The 21662-nt window shown below is 36.4% G+C and overlaps 2 protein-coding genes across 2 annotated transcripts; one reads left to right on the top strand and one right to left on the bottom strand.

The window, feature by feature from the left end:
• Positions 1-12208: 12208 nt before the first annotated feature.
• Positions 12209-14803, bottom strand: LOC113714512 (wall-associated receptor kinase-like 20). Its single transcript, XM_027238396.2, has one exon. The coding sequence runs from the start codon at positions 14624-14626 to the stop codon at positions 12713-12715; it is 1914 nt and encodes a 637-aa protein (XP_027094197.2). The 5' UTR covers positions 14627-14803; the 3' UTR covers positions 12209-12712.
• Positions 14804-18267: 3464 nt separating this feature from the next.
• LOC113714514 (glutathione transferase GST 23-like) lies at positions 18268-21363 on the top strand. The gene is made up of 3 exons (XM_072068970.1): positions 18268-18500; positions 18575-20609; positions 20828-21363. The coding sequence occupies exons 2-3, from the start codon at positions 20298-20300 to the stop codon at positions 21173-21175; spliced, it is 660 nt and encodes a 219-aa protein (XP_071925071.1). The 5' UTR covers positions 18268-18500; positions 18575-20297; the 3' UTR covers positions 21176-21363.
• Positions 21364-21662: the final 299 nt, after the last annotated feature.

Raw genomic sequence — 21662 nt, 5'->3', positions numbered from 1 at the left:
GGAGGGAAGCCGAGTTCTGAGACATCCTTGCCACTTGGCGGGTGATATTCGTCATTCGCTCATCTCCGTTGTGAACCTGTACTTGTAAGTGGCGCCACTCACCATTGACGCCAATTATCACCCCAAATAACAAAAGACAGAATATCCAACAAAGATAGCAACCAACAAATGCAAATCCATAGTCACTGGTGTTCCCCAACTCAATAGTCAAATGCAAAAGCAAACACGGGCCACTCAAGCCCAAATATGGTCAATAAAGCAACAGTTGCACTCCAAAATCAACAACCAGAAACTATTATCAATAACTGGGAACTAGCAAAGTCACGTCAATAAGCACAGGGACTACCTAATTCAGTCAGTCAACAAGCAAACTTGGCCATTCATAATCTCAACAAATGCACTCTAAAATTTTAACGAATACCCCAATAATATGCTAAATCTAGCAATAGCAACCCTAAAGTTTATCAAGAGCAACACAGCCACAAGATCCTGGCAGTTTGATCGAATATCTAACCAGCTAGAGTAAACACATTCGGGGGAAAACACTCCAACTAGTACCACTGGCACAACTCAATCAACTGAAATTGTAGCAACAGCCCCAAGAAATAACAATGCAATCAATAATAACTCATAAATTCGACAGTAGCAGAGTAACTCCAAGTGCCCAGCCTCCAACAGTCAGCCAAAAGAGTAGAAGTGACCCAGTGAAGCCAAAATACCCAAACAATGGATGAAACAAGTTCAACGGCTACTAACCCACACTAGTGAGATCCCCCAAATAATGTAGCTCAATTCACACAACAAACAATGTATCCACAGGATTCTCAGTCAAATCTAATAATGAACCCCAGCATTTCAACTAGATGCACTGAACTGGAATAAGCAATGTAAATGGTATAGAGGCCTCCCAATTTAACAAACAAGTGCAATATTTCAGCTCACCCAAAGTCCCAACAAATGGCTCCAGTTGGCCAATTAATTGCACAATTTCACCCAACCCAAAAGAAATAGCAATTCCAAACGAAAATAGTCCGACCAGTACCACTGGTGGAATTCACCAATTGAGAAAATAAACTTCAATCGTCAACAACATTAACTATTGAGCAACCCAGGCAGCACCAATTAGTTATTAAGAGAATGGGGGACAAGTTCCAATTACCTCCACCTTGGATGACAACCAAATGAAAGGGGACAGCAGCGGTCGGAGGTGGAGCTGCGGGCGGCAGAACTCAGATGAGCGGGGCCTTCGCGAAGTGGCGTGCGGGCCTTGTCCGTGGCCTGCGTCGCGTGACGGAATTTGGCGCGCGGACAGCGAAGGGGGCGGCTGGCAAGCTTCAGCAGCGGCGGCGCTCGATGGGTCCAATCAAGCGAGAGGAAGAAGCAGCGGACAGAAAGAGGAAGCTGCTGCGAGGGACGGCTTGTGGTGGTGGTCGACGCCGGGTGAGCAACAGAGCTCAGAGGAGCTGGAGGGAGATGGAGGAGAGCCGTGCAGTTGGAGCCGGCAGCGTGCGGCAGCGTCACTCTCGCGTCGGCAGTGACAAGCGGTGGGGGCAGATCTGGTGGTGGAGAGAGGGCTGAGGGCGGCACTGAGCTGGAGGTGCGCGTGTAGCAGGAGCGACGGACCAGCAGGAGAACAGAGTAGAAGAAAGAAAGAAAGAAAGAAAGAAGAAGAAAGAAAGAAAGAAAAGAAAGAAAGAAGAAAGAAAAAGAAAGGATTTTTTTTTTTTGTTTTTACGTTGACAAGTCAAGAACTAGCTACGGTTAAGGAGAAAGAAAAATTTTTTCCTTTTGATTCCGTATTACTTCCTCTTTTTTTCTTTTTTTTTTTTATTTTTTTCAAAATTTTTTTTATTTTTATTTTTTTTATTTTGTTTTTTTTATTTTTTTTCTTTTGTAACAAAAAAGAAAAGAGGTAGCTACGGTTAAAAGAATTTTTTTTTTTTTTGAATCCTTACCTTTCCCGCGAACGTGACGCGGGCACGTCAAGAGAGCAAGAGAGCTCCCAGAAGTTGCTGATCGTAAGCTTCCTGCTCGTCATCACGTGGGCGCGTCATGCCTGGAGGTCACCTACAAATCAGTAAAAACGAAAATTAACACCCAAAATCAGTCAAATTCAAGGAAAACATATTTAAACTATCACACGAAATCAAAACAATCAATTTAAAGAAACAATTGGGTTGCCTCCCAATGAGCGCCTTTCTTTAATGTCTTTGGCTAGACATTATCATGTTTTGTTCATGGAGGATAAAATCGTGTAGCTCGTCTTAATGTTTCATCCTCTATATGATCCTGGTAACCCTCATAGATGGAGTAATCCTTGAGCACACGAGCTACGGTCTTCCATGGATTAGTTGATGGTGCCAAATAATCAAGCAGTGATCTCAATTTTTCCTCCACCCCTCCATCAAGAGCACTCAACGGTTCAAGATATTTGACCATAGCTACTCTTAACTTATTTCTGCCATGAGACTCAAAAACTTCCGGTATAACAAAATCAATCTCATTAACAGAAATCATGGAATAAGAGTTAAGAAAATGCGGGTTAGGGAATGGAGGTGGTGTCACCACATTTGATGATTCTTCACTGGATTCTTTCACTTCAATGGGTTGCGGTTGGGGTTCTATTTCTTCCTTTTCGGCTTCTTTTTCAACTGCATCTGTAGATTTCTCATTTTGACATTCTCGCATCTCCTCATCCTTGTCCTTAGGGATCACAGGCTCAGGCCCTTGAACCTCTTTCCCACTCCTTAGGATCATTGCGCTCCCGTTCTTCGGATTCAACTCCGGTTGAGATGGCAGCTTTCCTTGGTTCTGGGACTCCAAACGGTTCATTCTGGTGGCCAATTGACCTATCTGATTCCTTATGTCCTGCATTTCGGAGTCCGTCTTTTGCTGATTTTGCATAATAGCTGCCTCCGTCCTTTGCTGATTTTGCGCCATGGTTGTCATCATTTGTTTCAGCATCTCCTCCGTAGATGAACCAGATTGAGGGGGCCGAGGTGGTCGGGGTTGGTATTGCTGCTGGTACCCTGACAGGGACGATGGTTGTTGAGACTCTTGCTGTTGAAAATCCATTGGCCCGGTCGCATAATCAAAACTGGAATTATCCCACCATCCTTGATCATACCCGTTTGAATAAGGGTCATACTGCATTTGATATTGGGGTGGAAAATCTCCGAAAGTATCAATTGGAGCACTTAGATTGTCTTGAAATGCGGGGCATGTGTCAGTTGAATAACCTGAGTCAAAATAAGTTCCACAATTTGCAACAGCCCATTGATCATTAGGAAAAACATGAGTCTCATAACCCCATTCAGGAACAAAGTCCGGTCTATCATCAAAATATGGAATGCTAGCAGCCATGAACTATATAAAAAAAAATGAAAACAAGATGAACTTAAAAAGAAACAAATAACTAGCGCCAGTCCCCGGCAGCGGCGCCAAAAATTGTCAGGGTGTCGAAGCCTGTGCAATAATAAATACCTGCTCAAACTAAAATTAATTTCTGTAGATAGTGGTGAGCAGGGTCGAATCCACAGGGACTGGGAGCAATTGTTCCTTTTCAAATTCACAGTGACAAAGGGGGTGTTTTTATCTCAGGGGTGACAATTTAAGCAATCCAACTAAAAGTAAAATAATAAAAATAAAATAGCCAACTAGAAATTAAATAACAATTTACTAAAATCAAAGAATCTAGCCAAGGAATAACTTCAGCAATGGTTCACCTAATTGATCATCGATAAGCAAAGGCAATTCCAATTATTTATCAATAAATAGGTTATAACTGCCAAACAAGCGAAGACAGTCAACCCCTCCTTACTGTGTCGATGATTAAGGTACGCCCGTTAATCACTGCTCTAATTGAGAAATAATCCTAGGTACGCCCGTAAAATTTAATTCCCCAATTGCCTTACGTATTAGAGGAGCCCTATTCTAACCAAATAACACACTACCAGGGTTATTTTAGATTAGCCCGCGTATTCCCCTGACACAAACCTAATCATGCCAGTTGCCACTATTTTAGAGCAATTAAACAATTACGGATTTAATGCCCTAATTGACAATAGATTATCCAATCAACTAATTATCTGGATCCAAGACAATCAATTAATTAAATAACCATAAACATAGCAACCAAGAAATATGCGGATACTAATAAATAAAAGAAAAAGATTAAATTAAAACGATCTCACAATTCTTAGGCGAATCAGAGCCTTCGTTGCTCCTTGACTAGAGTTGAAAAATTAGTTCATAATTGATGAGCTAAACCCACCAGAAATTGTAAAGAGAGCTGCGGCCATCAATTCAGGAAATGCCCAACTTCAATCCGGTCAAAACAATAAAGCACAGCAAAGTTGCAGAGTACAATGGACTGTCCTTGCTTGTTGGCTCATCCGACGGAAAGAAGAAAAAGAAAGCACCTAGAAGCTACAAAGGGAAAAGTCAAGGCTGATCCTACTTTTTCCTCACATACGTGAGAATGGCTATTCCAGGCTAAGCCAAGTCAAAATTGAAACTAGCTACAGGACGAAAAGCTCAAAACAAAGCCAGCCGTCTTCAGTCCTCTGCTGCTCTTGCCTTGTGCGGCGGCTCCCCCAAGGGAAAGGAAGCAGCTCCCTGCTGTGCGGCGGCTCCCCTTCCGGAGAGGAAGAAGAAGACTTCGGCCCAATTTGCCCAACAAGGGCTCATGTTTTGTTGTTCCAAAAATGCCCCTAGGACAAGCTCTATCATCTGGACTCTTTTTCTGCCAAATTAGCACCTGTTATTATATTTTCGTTCTACTCCCTGAAATATATGTAAAATACTAAAAGTGAGTAGAATCCCACAATTAATCCAGATTGGCTCAGGTAATAGGAGAAATTAATAATAAAATAAATGATAAAATCGCAACCTATCAATCCTAGGGATCTTCAGTGGCAGACTAAGCTGTAGTCTCAATTATCTTAGCTTCCCGTTTGATAGAAGCAATTTATGCTTTAAAATCTTTAACAGTTACAGGTTTGACAAGAGGTTGAGTTTTTGGCAAGACATTTACTGTGAAATCTTCTATATCTTTCTCTGTTTCAAGACTTGTGGTATTATCAAAATTGTTTATTGGTTGACTGGATACCAAAAGTTTTGAAGTATCGATAGACTCTTGATTTGGTAGTTCTACTAGGTTTGATAGATCTACTAGAGAATCTGGTAGATTTATAAGTTTGTGTTTCAAGGATTCTTGGGGATTTGGTATGTTTATAAATTCTGGTATGGATACATCGATTGATTTTGTTAGATTTATGGATTCTACTGAAAATTTATAAAAGGATTCTAGTAGATGAGTTGATTGAGATAGATCTATGGATAGATTTATGGGTTTTGGCTTAGTTTGGAGTGGATCTATGAGCGCAACGGATCTTTTGTCTCACATCCTGTGCCACTCTCTGTTCCACTTTTTATTATATTGCTATTTCTCCTACATAAACATCACGTTTTAGTTCTTTTTTATTTTTTTAAGATCCAATAACTATTAATTGAGTAAAATATAAATGCAGTAGCTTCAAGATTTAACGAACTCAAAAAACTAAAATGCATAAAAAATGAGATTTTTTATGAATTTTCTGCTGTATTTTTTAATTTTCTATTATATATTGCTTTCTTGAAGCTACTGCATTTATATTTTACTCAATTAATAGTTATTGGATCTTAAGAAAACAAAAAAGAACTAAAATGTGATGTAATGTAAGAGAAATAACAATATAATAAAAAGTGGCACAGAGTGTGGGACAGAAGATCCGTTGTGATCTATGAGTTCTGGTGTGAAAATCTAGGCTGTTTGGGACTTATACCGGTCAAAAAAATTGGATATGTTGCTTTGTTTTCCTTAAGAAGTCATAGAAGTCTTCTTATATGTTTTTCAGACTTCTCCCTGATATTTCTCAATAAATTGTTTTCTTTTAAATTGGTTGTAGTTAGCAAAGAATTCAAATCTAAGTTTTTACTTGTCGATTTGGAATTCAGGAGGTTTGTTTTCTAGTTTCTTTTGAATGATTGCTCGATCCGAACAATTCGGATTTGTAGATCATCTATTAGTTTGGTATTTAGGGAGGATTTGAGAAGGTTAGACTTTGTTCTATAAAAAGAAGCCATAAAATAAAATAATCCTCTTCCCTTTGCTACAGAATCCTTTGGGATCTATGGAAGATAACCATATTTATAAACTAATTATAACAAAGACAATATGGATCTTGCAAGATTAGATCTAGACTTTTGAGACAAGTTAACTAAAAATAATGACTATACTTTCAAACAAATTATAATGAAATTAGTATATAGATCTAGAAAAATAAATCTGTACTTTTGAACACTTCACCATCTTGAATCTCGGACTACAAGAATTATCTCTGCAGAACTTACTGCCAAATCCTATGGCTTTACTGCCTAGATCGGTGGTTGGTAATTACAGGTTCCATGCTCATCATCGCAGATCTATATTTTTAGATTAATGCTAAGAATATTACAATATATATTTCCAAATATAGTAATTACCAAATTAACCAATCTCATTAGTTAGATCTAAACTTGTAGATCTTATACTAGCAATATCATAATAAGTAGAGAAAGATAGCCATCACCCCACTTCCCCTTCTGGCTCTGATACCAGACGGAATGAGGGATTAGCCCTATTATAATTATATAATATATTAGTATAATATTATATAATTATATTCATATTTATATTATAATATTAGTATAATTATATTTATTTATATATATTATAATTATATAATATGTTAGTATAATTAATATTTATATATATTATATATTTATATTTATATATTATATTAGTATAATTATATTTATTTATATATATTATTTAATTTAATTAGTTACAAACTTATAGTAATGATATTATTAGTTATATGTGTTATACAATGTATATTAGTATATGTAATACAATTAATATTATCAATTATACTAATAATTATACATGTTTACTAATTGAAATTATTAATTAGTTATACTAAATTTATTAATACATTATACTAATACATTTAATTAGTGAAAATTTTTTATATCCCATTTCGAAAGAGCCAACGAACCAAACATCGATTATAGTAATGATATACATTCCTAGTACTGAATCAAACAGATGTATTGAAATGGCTGACTCTATTCCAAACCCAAGATGAGTGATCCCAAATTCGAATTTGATTCAAATGTGCTAACCAAACGCCTACTAATTTTTTGGATTCATGGCTTGAGTGATGCTACTTTCTATGCAATAGTTGTTGTAATTAATGTAAAGGTATAGTAATTAGTCATCCACTCAATATTAATGTAAGAATATTTTAGAAAAATAATAGGTTACATACTTTTTCAATAGAGTTAACTAATTTTTCTTAAATTATATGAAAATAAATCATGACTATTAAAATGGGACAGAGTGAGTATATAAATAAGAAAAGTACATTTAAGAGCTTACAAGACTGAAAGAGCAGCAATAAAAAAAAAGGAAGCAACATTAAACTCTTTACATGATGAAAAACCAGAATATTAACGTCATCGATGATGAGGATGATGATGACATCTACGGAATTGACAAATAAAATATGGTGGCATCCGAGGGGAAAAAAAAGAGGTGCGCATTTCATGCAATCTATCTAAAAGAGTCATTACTTGCAATGTTTAGAAAAGCAACAAAGGCATTCATTATAAAAAAAAGTCAATCTTCTATGCCTATGCCAGATATTACTTGTAAAGTAAGTTGTTACAAAAGTGTTCACAAAGTAGAGGTCTTGAGTTTTAATTCACTTATCCCTTTTTCGCTTCTTAAGTCTTATTTCTTCTCTGCAAGAAAAAAATTTTAAAAATATTTTTTTATTTGAAAATTGCAACTTTAGGATATGTTTATTCTGCTACCTCAAAATTAACAACTTCTGGAAGTAAAAGAAGACCATCACACAGTTGTACTATCAAACAAGGTGTTGAATTTTCATTTTGAGTGCTAACCGCACCCAAGTATGTTTCATTGCAAACAAAATCGATAAAATCTCATTTGTGGAGGAAAATATAAAGAGAGTCAGTAAGGCAAGTTTAATTTTTTTTTTTTTTTAAATTTGGATGCTATACCGTTTTATGCAGCTGATATTGACCAATACTACAATCAGTTATTGATTAGATTGCTAAAGTTGATCATAGTATTAAAGGTTCCTCAAGTTACCACGTTAGGGATGAATTGAATGAGGAAGTAGAAGAACTTGAGAACTATGTATAAGGTAATTATAATAAATTGCCAACTTTTGGATGTATAAGGTTCCTCAACTTTTGAATGTTCTACATGGTGTTGTGAATAAACGAGTCTAGAATGAAAGCAGCTGAGAAGCTGTTAAGGAAAAGGAAAAATACCTGTTTTGGTCAACTTGTGCTGTTTATTGTACTGGTTTAATGTTATAAGACATTGGTAAATTGTTATAAGTAGGGGTGGCAATTCGGGTTCAAATCAGGTCGGCGGGTCGGGTTCGGGTCACCCCCGTCAGAAAATCTGTTGACCCGAACCCGACCCGCCAACCCGTGACGGGTCAGGTATGCTGACCCGAATCCGAAAATTTCAGGTTGGCGGGTCGACTCGAAATGACCCGAAACTTAATTTTAATTTATTAATTTATCACTGTAATTTCTAATAAAATCAATTTCTCACAAAACTAATTACATAATCAAGTAATAAAAATTTAAATAAATAATTCCAAACCAAATCTAAAATAAATTAAACACCATAAAAGTGTTTTATCCCAAACAAAATATAAAATAAATTAAAACAATATAAAAGTAAAAAATAATATAATATATTATTTGTCCAAATATAATAATTTCAACTTCACACAAATTAAATAAATTCATTTAGGATTAAGTAATTAATGCCTTTGAAAAAAAGAATAACTTAGTTTAGTTAGATAGAATTATTTTTATGTTTATTAAATTATTTTTTAATTAGTAAACAGGTCATATCAGGTCACCACGGGTTGACCCGAAATCGACCTGTTTTTTTTTCGGGTTCATCGGGTCCAACCCGATTCTGACCCGAATTCCCGAAACCTCAACCCAAACCCATTAATTTCGTGTTAGGTTCGTGTCGTGTTTTCAGGTCGTGTCAAAAATTGCCACTCCTAGTTATAAGACATTTGATTTAATATGGATGCTATAAAAGAAACCATTGCCTGTTGAAGAAGATAAAAACTTTCATATACACTAGTGACAGGGTAGTGAATCTCATGAAGTCACGTATACAAAAGATGGAACTCTTTAATCAAGCATTACGAAGATAAAGGACTTTTTTGTATTGGAACACGTCTGATGAATTCATTAAGAAATAATTTTAATATAAGAAAAAATAAACATATTATCAATCAAGAACATGCCTCTACTTTTTATTAAATCAAGAACTATTTCACTAGAAAAGAAATTTGTGAAGGTTGTAGGCGAGAAACTTTAAAGATGGATTTAGGAAATAGATTTTAAAATAATGAAAAAAGAACAAAATAAGATTTAATAGGAGGAGTTTAGAAGGAGTTTGGTCCTTTGCAAAATCTGTCTTCTCATGCATCACCTTTACATCCCAATCTCCTTACGCTAGTTCTCAGTCTTCTCTGTAGTTTGGGTCTTCTAATGGAAGTTCGAGTTCATCAAATATATAGACCCAGTCCTTACCACCTCTGTTAGTCAGATAAGGCTACACAAAATGGTGGTCACCTTTCACCACAACTTATATTCAATCGCAGCATATTCAAGCATGGTTCGAAAGGAACCCCAAAACTATTAAAAAGGCAGATCACCAAGTATCCTAGTTTCTGCAACAAAAGACTTTATCAGCACCAAAATTGGCATCTATCACCAACAAAGAAGAATCTGTCAGATAACGTAAACAGATTCTACAGCAACTAGACCAATCCTTGGACTCTATAGACAGTTACGACGGAGTTCAATAAAAAGAAGATGACTGTTATGGGATTTTTTGCAAATTTCATAGAATTATACAAAAGTTGTAATATGTATTAGTAAGAACTATAGGACTTACTATTACATGTTACAAATTTTGCAGCAAGCCCTTTTCCATCAAGCAAAGTAATATACAAGAGTGGTTTTGGTATCAGAGCCAAATGGGGGTTCCACCAGGTTGGAAAGTCATGCTTGTTTGTTTTCTTGAAACAGAATAAATATGAATACTGTATTAGTTTATGTGGCTCTGAAATGAAATAGTTTGGAACCAAACTGTCTTGTAGGTGTAGCCTGGGGGATCAAAAGGATTTGAAATGCTCGGAGTCAATTGAGATTGGTTTCTCATTTACAAGGTTTAATGACCTTAAGATTTCGGGCACGGGCACGTGAATGGGTGGGTGGCACATTCCTCATTGCTATCCTTTAGGTTACTAGTGAATGATCTAAAGGAGACTGATTGGGGATCTATCAAAACTTGTTTGTAATATTCTTGTGTTTAGTTAAAGGTGGAAGGGACGAAGTTACAATTTGGAGGTAAGATTGTCCTGGCCAACAAAATAGGTCCTTTTTCTTTATTTTGTCTATCGTCTACATCTACTCTTATTTTTATTCTAACACATATTAAGGGAGTGACTTAACAGAATTACGAAGAATTGACGAGAATTGAATCACCATCGGATCATATGGGTGCAAGAAGCATCCATATGAATCTAAAAGAAGTCACATTAAGTGACAACTTTTAATAGAAGATAAGTTTTGAACTCTTAAACTCCTATTTCAAGAAGACATGTGTGGCCAACTACAAGAGAGGTAGTTGGTTAACAAAATAGGGTCATTGCGCCAAAAATTTGGTTCAATTGGGTAACTATCATGTATGTTGCTGTTTTGATATAATGGCTAGGCGGAGTGTTTGACAAAGATGGTGCAATTGAAACTAATGATTAATCATTAATGGTTTGCTTTTGTCTGGGTTGAAGTAGCTATTTGTTTGGCATGGGCTGGACTTTGGACTGAAGCCTTTCTAGTGGCTTGAAATTGCCATGAAAAATAGTCCAAAGTTTCAGCCCACTGTTTAATACTTTACAAGAATAAAATGTGTGTAGTTCAGTTGGTGTTAATTTGATGTTAACTTGGTATCATCATAAGTATATGCATAATTCTAGAATCGACTCCAAACAAATAGGGCAACTACTTTGATGCCACTCAGGTGTCTAGGTTAGAGTTCAGAAAACTTACTTTGTTGTTAAAGAAGAGATTTTATCAATTGATGCATTTCTAAATTTCAAGATGATTTAATAAATAAAAATTTTCTGTAACAAGTTGATTGCAAGACAACAAAATATGTTAAAATTTTAATTTCTAAACAAATTTTTACAAGATGGCAAGCTATATTATCCAGCTTTGAGTTTGATATTGAATACATCAAAGGAGAAGAGCATTCTTTGCCAAATTTCTCAACTCAAGAATTTTAGAAACGTAATGGCAAGATAGCTTGATTGCAGGCCTAACAGACCATTGCTAAGCTATCCTAACTCCGCAAGTCCAAGGCCTACTACACCAAGAACTACACCCTCATCGAGCCCAACGCCTTTTACTCTAAAGATATTTGTCCAAGCACTCACTCAAATAGCCTAAGCTTACCCATTTTACGACCTTTTTATTTTTAGTAAATCTTATATATACTGACAGGTGCATATATTATCACAGTTGGATGCACGATATATATGTAAAATTTAGATATCAAACTCAAATTTGAATTATGTGTTATATATTTAATGGTGAAAGTGTATACATTGTCAATATATAGAAGATTAATTCTTGTTTTTCTAATCAGAAACACCTCCACAAACACGTGATTAGACAAATATTTCTACCCCTATTCAAGCCAATACCTCTTCCTATTTACAAAATTATTTTCTTAAAGAAAGGAAGGCTTCTATTACCAAAACTAAACTAGATTATTTTTCAAAAAATTTTTGCAAAATTGATCCAAACCTACTTTCACAATGACTATTATTATACATCTGAATGCCTATTCAAGACCCGCAAATTCTATGAACAAGTTCTTTTAGAGACTGAGTCCATTAAAAGAGTTGAATGGTCTCTGAAGGAATTAAGTGAAGAAAAAGTCAGCTACTACTAGATAAAATTTTAAAAATTACTCAAGATTACAAAATGGCTTGTTTTTTGGTATGGTACTTTTATCCAATTTAAGACTCCAAGGAAACCACCTGTATAAACTTAATGGCCTAGCAAAATATATTCTTCTTTAGGCCACATTTCCATACTCGATTTATCCAATTAATACCAACAATTACACATGATATTTGCCAATGGTTCTACAATTGGTAGGAGAATTTTGGAGAATTTGGGACTGAATCTGATTCTACACATTAAGGGTTCAAGGATCTGGTGCTGTATCTGATTGATCCAAGACGGATCCTTGGACCAGATCTAAAACCGCAAATTTGAGACCTCTCAAGCCACTATTCCATACCTAAGACCTTCAATTCAATACTTACTTTCCACTCAAAGTAAGCATCTGATCCCAAAGCATATCTTTTTCATGTCTTTGCATCCCACTAGTATCCATATGCAGAATCCCTTTACAGACTTCTTGAATCATGAAAACTGAAATGGTCTTCTAGCTATACATATACCTTTTTATTCTCCTCATATCCACAGATTATCTGGATATTCGCACTTTATTGCATTCCTTTCGAAAGATACTAAGATATATTCACACACTCATGTTAGTACAAACCTCTTCCTGATTTACCATTTCAGTGATGTATTTAAGTTCCTGAACGATGTGAGTCATGCTTGGTCTGTCCACCTTCTTTTCCTTTAAACAGGCAAGAGCAAGCTCAGAGAAGGCCCTAATACTAGACATCATTTCTACTGAAGGTTTCTCTACTAGCAACTTTTTGTCCACAACTTCCATGATGAGGCCACTATTAGCTTTCTGACTCACATAAATGGCTAAATTTACATCATCATCATCTCGTGAAAAATCAATTGCTTTCGCTGAAGTCAAAATTTCTAGGAGCACAACCCCAAAGCTATAAACATCACTTTTGTCAGTCAGCTGGTAGTTGCGGTAATACTCAGGATCTAAATACCCTAATGTTCCTTGGGCACAAGTGGATATGTGACTCAATCCTGGGCAAGCCAATCTTGATAGCCCAAAGTCTGACACTTTAGAATTGAAGTCATCATCTAAGAGTATGTTTGTCGACTTGACGTCTCTGTGGTAGATTGGAGTATATGCTGCTGAGTGCAGATAAGCCAATGCTTCAGCAGTTCCTAAAGCAATTTTTAATCTTGTTTTCCAGTCCAGAGAATGGGAGTATTTGCCATGCAGATGGTCATGGAGGGTTCCATTGGAAATGTACTCATAAATAATCAGTGGTTGTTCAGCTTCAACACAACACCCTAAAAGTTTTACTAAGTTCTTGTGATTGACTTGAGAAAGTATGCGTAGTTCATTGAGGACTTGCTCTGTGCTTTTTACGTTGCCCACCTTTGCTGATTTTATCGCAACAACAGTTCCATCTTGAAGCTCACCTTTATAAACTTCTCCAAATCCACCACTCCCCAAAATCCTGTTTTTAGAGAAACCATTTGTAGCTTTTATTACCTCTTCGAAACTGAACATCCTTGCAGATTTTCCATCATTCTCAAGCTTCAACATGTCTTCTCTTGCTTTAGCAAGCTTCGTCTGGCCAGAAAATCTGACTGACTTTCTCAAAGTAAACGTAGTTAGTGCCACAACAAAAGTTAAAAATGCAGAAATCCCAAGAGAAACTTTCAGAGCGAGACTAGAGTTTGAGGTCTTCTTGTTCTTCGTCAAGCAAGTTGCTGAGCCATGATTCCAATAATATCCTTTATTGCAAACACAACGAAGATTGCCAGATTTACCAGCTGTTGAACATGTCGAAGGCCCAGTGCAGTCAACTTGGGATTTGCAGAGGGGTTCAGCTGGGGGAGCCCATTGTAGTTCCAGTCCCTCCTCCCACTCACTTGCAGGTTTTTCAGCATCCAAGTGAAGGATGCTTCTAAATGCTTGGCAGCCCGAACTATGCAGCCTTATCTTGTATGCTGATGGCATGCCACCAGCAATAAAGGTGCAGCATGGTTTAGGACCACTTGCACACTTTGGTGCACGTTCTTCATCAACATGTCCAGAGCTCTCCAGGTACCTGTGGCAAAGACTAGATGGAGTGCAATTGAGAGGAGAGACCATGAGACGAGGTGAACAATTGAATAGGAATATAGTATTAGAAGAAGTTAGGTTAAAAGGGAGTGTCTGGTTCAACCAGAATCCCTCACTCCTTGGCATGTCTTGAGTGATGCAAGTGCCAGGCACCCAGGGTGATGGTTGCAAAACCATGCGTTGCAAAGAAGGCATAACTCTGAGGACAAGGTAAGAGCTCCCGTTGAGGGAATCAAAATAGAGTTTCTGAGAGTTTGGGTCACAACGTACATGATAATCTGAATCACCACAGGTAGGATTGGTGCTTAATGGATATGGAATTTGTAGAGAGCCACAGCTTGGGCAGGTTTTCTGGGGTGAAGAATAATGAAAGAAGTGGAGAAATAGCAGAGAGACACACAAACTAGGTAGTTTCCACTGGGTAACGCTCAGGGTCATGTTGTAGGAGAATTGGAGGAGGTCAAAAACACAGCCATACAAAGAAGAAAGCAGGGGTTAGATAAAGGCTAAGCTAAAAGAATAATATGTGAAGTGAAAATGAAAAAGTTGGTGGATGAATCCATGATAACAATTATGACAGCTATGGTACGGGTGGGACACACACTGTGTGTGTATATTTTTAAAAAATAAATAATAAAAAATTAGTTAGAGAGATTTTTTGAAGGAATACAATGTTCATTAATAGATTAATTAATCAGCTAATTGACAAGTGTAATGATAGTTATGTAGTGATAATTATATAACAATAGAAAATTTTTTAAATAAATAATAGTAAATGTTATAAGGGTTTTTTGGAAAGGAAAAATGTTAACACTTTTTATTAACATCAAACTCCTACGTACATTTTATTATATAATAAGATATTACCGTCACGAGTTAGTGGATTCTTAAACCAAAAAAAAATCAAAAATTAAGAATCACAAAAGGAAAAATTATGCGTTTGGACGGGAAATTATTTGTCCAAGTATATTTGTTTATATCACCATTACAATTTTCAATACATCTTTTTATTTTCTTAATTATCTTTTTATCTCACATACATTACATCACAAAAAAGTGTTACAGTAAAAATATTTCAAATAATTTACAACCCAAACACAATTGTAACTTAATAAAGCTTGCCATATATGTTCTATAACTTCAGTTACATTCATATACATTACAAACAACCCAAAGTAGAAAACTTCATCTCAACTCAAAAGCATGAAAAAGCCTCAAATTTGCTTTCATAAATGCCTTTAAGGAATCCAGTCCCACGCAAAAAAGTCAAGTAATGTTGACCTTTATATACACGTAAAGTTAAACTACATGTCAAGAAACCAAATGGTCCTGCAAAACAGAACAAATGCCATCACCTGTTTTAGACTTTTACTAATTCCAATTCCCCCCCCCCCCACCCCGAAAAAATTACGTAGAAGGGCTTTTACTACCAAAATATTCTACATCGGCCTCTAAAATCTCTTCCTCTTCGTCATCATCATCGTCCCCGTACAAAGATCTGGCAACAAGCATCAGCTGATCTTCAAGATACCGCTCCAACAGCCTCTCTCCGTTTCCTCCATCTTCCCCCCGGATCTTCCCATCTCCGGCGCAACCCTCCTCAGCAGCCGGGCTGCTCTTCCTCCTCCTCCTCCAACACCTCCAGCGGCTGAGGTGGAAGAACAGCTCCAAAGCACAAAGAAACGGAAACGTGGCACAAATCAAAGGAAGAAGCAACGGGGAGAAAAGGGCTAGAATTAAATACTTAACAAAAGCACTAGCGTTATTACTAGAACCAAATAGCCAAGATGCTAAAAACATCTTGCAACAAGAAAGTGGTGGGACGTCTTCGTATTCATCTGGGATTCGAATGGGTAGCAGATTCTCTTGATTGCTCTGTTTCTTGTGGTTCTGGCACTTAAGGTTGCCGTTGAGGTTGAAATAGGAACAGAATGCCTTGCACAAGCCCCACATGATAGATGATGACTTGTGGAGCTGTGCTTAATTAGTAGGGCATCATTGATAGTTAACGTGTCTCTGTTTCCTGTATTCCCTTTTTTGTTTGGGCGAACAGAGATGAAATGTGTTGAATTGACTGACAGTGGCGACTTTTGTTTTACAGTGCGGAATGTTGGAATGAGTCAGGTTGAGGTGACAGCCATTCTGGTGTGTGACTGTGTGTTGTTGAGGCATGTGGAAGGCTGGAAGTCAGGGATCAGGATGGGAAGGGTGGTTGGTCGGTTAGATGTGTTGCCAAATTGAGAATGGCACTTTAAAATTTAAAGGTGATTTCATGATATGTACTTCACCAATTATACTTTAATTTTTCAAAAGATTTTAAAATTTGAGCAAGGATAATGACATACTTTTGAATTATGTACAAAATAAGAGTGATGTATAGCATAATAAATGTAGATACATGCATATTTTAGATAATAATGTGATAAAATTTTCATAAATTTAATGAGAAAAATTTAATGTCTCATACATAAAGATAAATTTAAAATTGGTACAAATGTAGCATTGTCTTTGAAAACTATGGCAAATTTATCCGTATTTTTAGTTCCATAACTTTCAAATATGTTCATACTATTCATACACGAACTTATATACTTAATTCTATCAAATACTTATTTTTATACCGAACCTTTTATCGTACTTTTGAGAAAAAATTCATATAATATATGTATGTATAATATTTTATATTATATTCATCCCATAGTTTACTAACTTTGGTGTCAAATTGGGAATTAGAATTTTAAATTTTAAATCAGATTTCATGATATCACATTATACCCTAATTTGGATTTTTTTTTTAATTATCAACAGAGGAGGGGTATTTTCTGTACTAGGTTATAAGGCATCTAGACTTCTGTGGCTCCTCTTAGTATCTTCATCAAATTTAGGAGAGAATTTTATAAGTTAACTAGTTCTAGATAACTGATTGCGAGTCACTACTGTTGAGATTTTGTGTTTAGGAGGGAGCATCAGAGATACTTGGTACTGCATACTTCTGTACTTACTAAAGATAAACTATTACTCATTTCTAAATTTTACTCAAATTCCAAGGAATTCTGCTTCAAAATGAATTTAACCAAATATTCCACACACAAAAGCTTTCCAAGGCCTTTTTGTGTACCCCTCTTTCGGAGGCAGTTTTCCAAGGCCATATAATTTGTGTCCAAAAGTGAAGATAAAAAGACACAAAACATGGACATAAATAGCTCGGGCTAGACACCGGCTAAACTACTTGAATTTTGAGCTCTATAATTTGGGCATTGGACATTTGAAAATCGGATCCATTCAAGTGTGAGCCGAATTCTAGAGGTTGAGCTAATTGTATTTTGAAACTTAATCTTGAGACAGCTTAGATGAACTCCATCAAGTCTGTACCTATATCGGGTTCAACAGAGGTTAATGTAATAATTATAAACAAGAGATACAAAAAACATTTCATAACAATAAATATAAAAAAATAAAAGATATACATTCAAAAACCCAATTATATATGTTTGCCAGTTTTCTAACTACTCCGATGTAAGCGATAACTCAAGGTCAAACTCATTAAGTCATTCCAGCTACTTTTTAGAGGTTTGACCAAGTAAACTCTGACCAGGATTAAAGCTCAATTAGTTTCCACTCCACTTAGGTTCTCCACAGCCCACAGGCATGTTTTCTCAAAATAGTACAGATATCACAAATTCAAATATCAACTATTGACCTTATCAAAAAAATTAAGGACTTGTTTGGATTGTTGCTTGTCGCAGAAAAATTGAAATGCTAGTTTTCCCCAAAAAAAAAAAAGTTTGCCTCGATACATTTTTCAATTATATTTTTTTTGTTAAGTCAAATCAAATTATTTGGACTGCATCCTTGATATGCCAAAATTAATATTTCAAGTTGGATTTGAATGCTAAAACTCAATTTATGCAACGATCCATAATAAGGCAAATTTTATCTCACTTAAAAAATAATACTATTAGTCGGGTCACAGGAGATTAGTCGGACTTCGTAAGAATTGATCCGAACACTCCTGTATTGACAAAAAATAAATAAATAAATAAATAAAAAATAATACTATTAATAACTACGTCCTAATGCTCTCACAGAGGACGAGCGCCGCCGCACTTCAAGCTAAGTGTGCTGAGCTGACCGGCTGAGTCAGAGCCCCACATGACTGAACTCTATCGCCTATGTCAACCGGAACAGATATTGCCGATGCCGACGCCGACTCTGCTGCTCAACGACGTCGCTGATGGCTCAGTCGACTATAAGGGTCCTCCAGTCTACCGATCCCAATCCGGTGGATGGAAACCCGCTTCATTTATCATATGTAAGTTTCAACTCCCAAATCCCAATTCTTTTACTACTAGCAAATTTGATGTTAATTTCATCAATTTAATACAGGCGTTGAGATGTCTGGGAGATTTACGTATTACTGGATAAATTCGGATTTAAAAAATTACCTGACCGGACACTTGGGCCAGTCCACCGCCACCGCGGCCGAGAATGTCAACGCCTGGTTTGGAATGGGGTCGCTTTTGCCCCTTTTGGGTGCCTTTCTTGCTGACTCGTTTCCGGGCTGATATCGTACTATCATTCTTGCTTCATTGCTCTACATTTTGGTTACTAAATAGCATACCCACCACCCCCTTTCCTTCCTAGATTTGACTATGTTTTACTGTGATTAATGTTGTTGTTACTATCTAATTTTTGAGAGCATAGTTTAATTGGCCTGGGCAGATCAACCTTCGTTCTCGAATTTTTTTGGTTTTATAGACGTTATGTCAAATGTTGTCACATTTTACTGGAATGAGCTTTGGTCCGGAACCCAGAAAGTTTTGATAGATAAGATAGCTCCCTTGACTTTCTTTGAGGTATTTTGTCTAATTGCAATGGCTGTTTGATTTGTTTATGTGTTTTTAGCATTCTGTCTTGTGTATATGATAGTAAATGATGTTACTACTTTGGACTGATAACAGGGACTTGGTTTCTTGTCCCTTTTGGCTGTGCTCCATTCTGACTGTAAAAGTCCTGCTAGTGTCATTAAATGTTTTCCTCTCTTGACTTTCTTTTCCTCTGCGGTTGCCAATCTATCTTATTTTAACTGACTTGAGTTGGTGTACTACATGTTTGCAATTTCACAGAAGCATTTCTTGTGTTACGGGTTCATTGATTTTCGCAATCTTTTATCAGTTGTTTGGCCTTCACAATGGAGAGGGCAAAGATGACCTCTCCACTCTGTTACAGTTATAGGTTAGAGATTGTTTTCCTGTAATTCAAATCCATTGTCTTGAAATCTGCTTTTAAGACATCATTGAATCAGGCAAACAGATGGGCCAAACGTGGGCCAATGCAGGGGCATTGTTTGAATTTCCTTCCTTTTTCTTGGTTTTGTTGGTCCGTGATTTGTCATTGACCTGTTTTGTCTTTTTGCAACTCTTTTTTTTTTTTTTATCGATGCGATAGTTTTCTACACTATGGGGAGGGGAGGGCCTGAAAAAGTCCTGAAATAACTCGGAGAGAACTGAACCACCACCGGACTAGACGAGTGCATATTTTTTTAAGTAAGGTCACATTTAATTGTGGCAAATTGATGGAAGGCAAGGTTTGAACTCTTGTCACCCATCCCACCAAGTCTTAATACATTGGTGGTGGCCACCAGCCTTGTTGTCTTTTTGCAACTCAATCTTACCATTTTTATCGACTCATTCACCTGTGGAAATCAATTTTGGCATGCTAATTGTGATAATTGAAGAAATATGGCTTTACATATCTGCTTCAAAGTCCTGTTTGAATTGCCCCTCACCTGCTTAATCAAATCATCTTTACACATTTGTCTTTAGAACTTTTCAATGACTGTATAAACAAAGATTATCTTTTGGCTGTGAAGACGTAAAAGAGGGCTTGCAGGAGCTTTTTCTTTACCCTCGTCTTTGTTGACTGCGTTAGGACGCCATTGCTGACTGAGCTATTAAAAGGCTGGCAGGATTAGAAATATTGCAAGAAAAGCAATCATTTATTATAATATTAGAAACAGCTTGACCTTTAAATGCATTAGTATTAGTCTATCACTGCTCCTATAAAGAAGAAAAACTAAGCCTGGCACCCCATTCCCCTAGAAGATCAAATGGATAAAGAAGTGAAGCTTCATGGCTTTTGGTCAAGCCCCTATGTTTATTGGGTGATATGGGCACTGAAATTGAAGGGCATCGAGTATGATTACATAGAAGAAGACCTGCCTAACAAGAGTGAATTGCTGTTACGTTACAATCCAGTTTACAAGAAAGTTCCCGTGCTGGTTCATGCTGGAAAACCCATTTCTGAGTCCCCTGTAATCCTTGAATATATTGAGGAGGTGTGGCCCCATAACCCACTGCTGCCAAAAGATCCCTATGAGAGATCTGTGGCACGGTTTTGGATAAATTTTGCAACAGACAAGGTAATCTCATCTTCGCAAAACTCCTAGATAGCCTTTTATCTTCTGGCTTTTCAAGCAAGCAGGTTTTAATAGGATTACATTGTAGAAAACATTGAATTGGATAGCTTTGGGGTAAGCTCTTATTTCAAAAAAAAAAGGATCATGTTAATCTTTTACTTAAAATAATACTATTAGTTTAACTAACTACTGATGATTAGAAAAAAATTATCATGGTTTAGGTACGTAGTGCTCTTCTATCCTTCTTCTGGGAAGGGGAAGATGGCAAGAAAGAGGCAGCAGAACAAATGTTTGACCTTCTGAAAATTAGTGAAGAGCAAGCTCTCGGCGACAAGAAGTTTTTTGGTGGCAACTCGATCAATATGGTGGACTTGATATTTGCCTTGTTTACCTGTTGGATTCAAACGACGGAACAGGTGGTGGGGATCAAGGTTTTGGAACCGAGTCGTTTACCACGGTTGCATGCATGGGTCAACAATTTCAAGGAAGAGCCCATCATCAAAGAAAATCTTCCTGACTCTGAGAGAATGGTGGAGCATTATACGAGGATAAGGTCAAATCCTAATTAGTATCACAGGATGGTAACCTTATTAGCTGGTGGGGATGTTGAACTTCTTCCAACATTACTAAATTTACCGATATGTCTATTGAAATTTCACTTAGAAAAATTACTCTATGTGGTTCACAGAGTTACTTTGTAAGAATAAAGTGTTTTGCACATCTTTAGGTTGCAGAATTTAGAAGTCTTGGATTCAAATCCCCCTTCTTGTTCTCTACTTTTTAAATCCTACCCTGTAAGGAAAAAAAAATTACTCGAATTTATGTTTAAATTTTAATTTTAGGTGTTTTTAGGGAACTACAGAATATTTTTCTTCATTCTAAAGAGATGAGAGTGGTTAGATTTTTACAAATTGGCACTGGATAATTTAGAAACACATATAAATTAAATCCATGTTAAATGGATTTTGCTAATATATTAGCAAATACCTTTTTAATTATGCATCACAATCTTCACCGATCTTACTCATTCAATGGCATATTTTGTTCTCCATTTAC

The sequence above is a fragment of the Coffea arabica genome, chromosome 10c (assembly GCF_036785885.1).
Source record: "Coffea arabica cultivar ET-39 chromosome 10c, Coffea Arabica ET-39 HiFi, whole genome shotgun sequence".
NCBI classification, from domain to species: domain Eukaryota; kingdom Viridiplantae; phylum Streptophyta; class Magnoliopsida; order Gentianales; family Rubiaceae; genus Coffea; species Coffea arabica.
This window is presented reverse-complemented; position numbering and strand designations above follow the sequence as displayed.

What these genes read in the sequence shown, in the direction of transcription:
- LOC113714512 (XM_027238396.2), bottom strand. Translation starts at nt 14,626, where the DNA reads ATGACCCTGAGCGTTACCCAGTGGAAACTACCTAGTTTGTGTGTCTCT.
- LOC113714514 (XM_072068970.1), top strand. Translation starts at nt 20,298, where the DNA reads ATGGATAAAGAAGTGAAGCTTCATGGCTTTTGGTCAAGCCCCTATGTT. An exon ending in TAAATTTTGCAACAGACAAG is followed by an intron (nt 20,610 to 20,827) that starts GTAATCTCATCT and finishes ATCATGGTTTAG; the next exon opens with GTACGTAGTGCTCTTCTATC.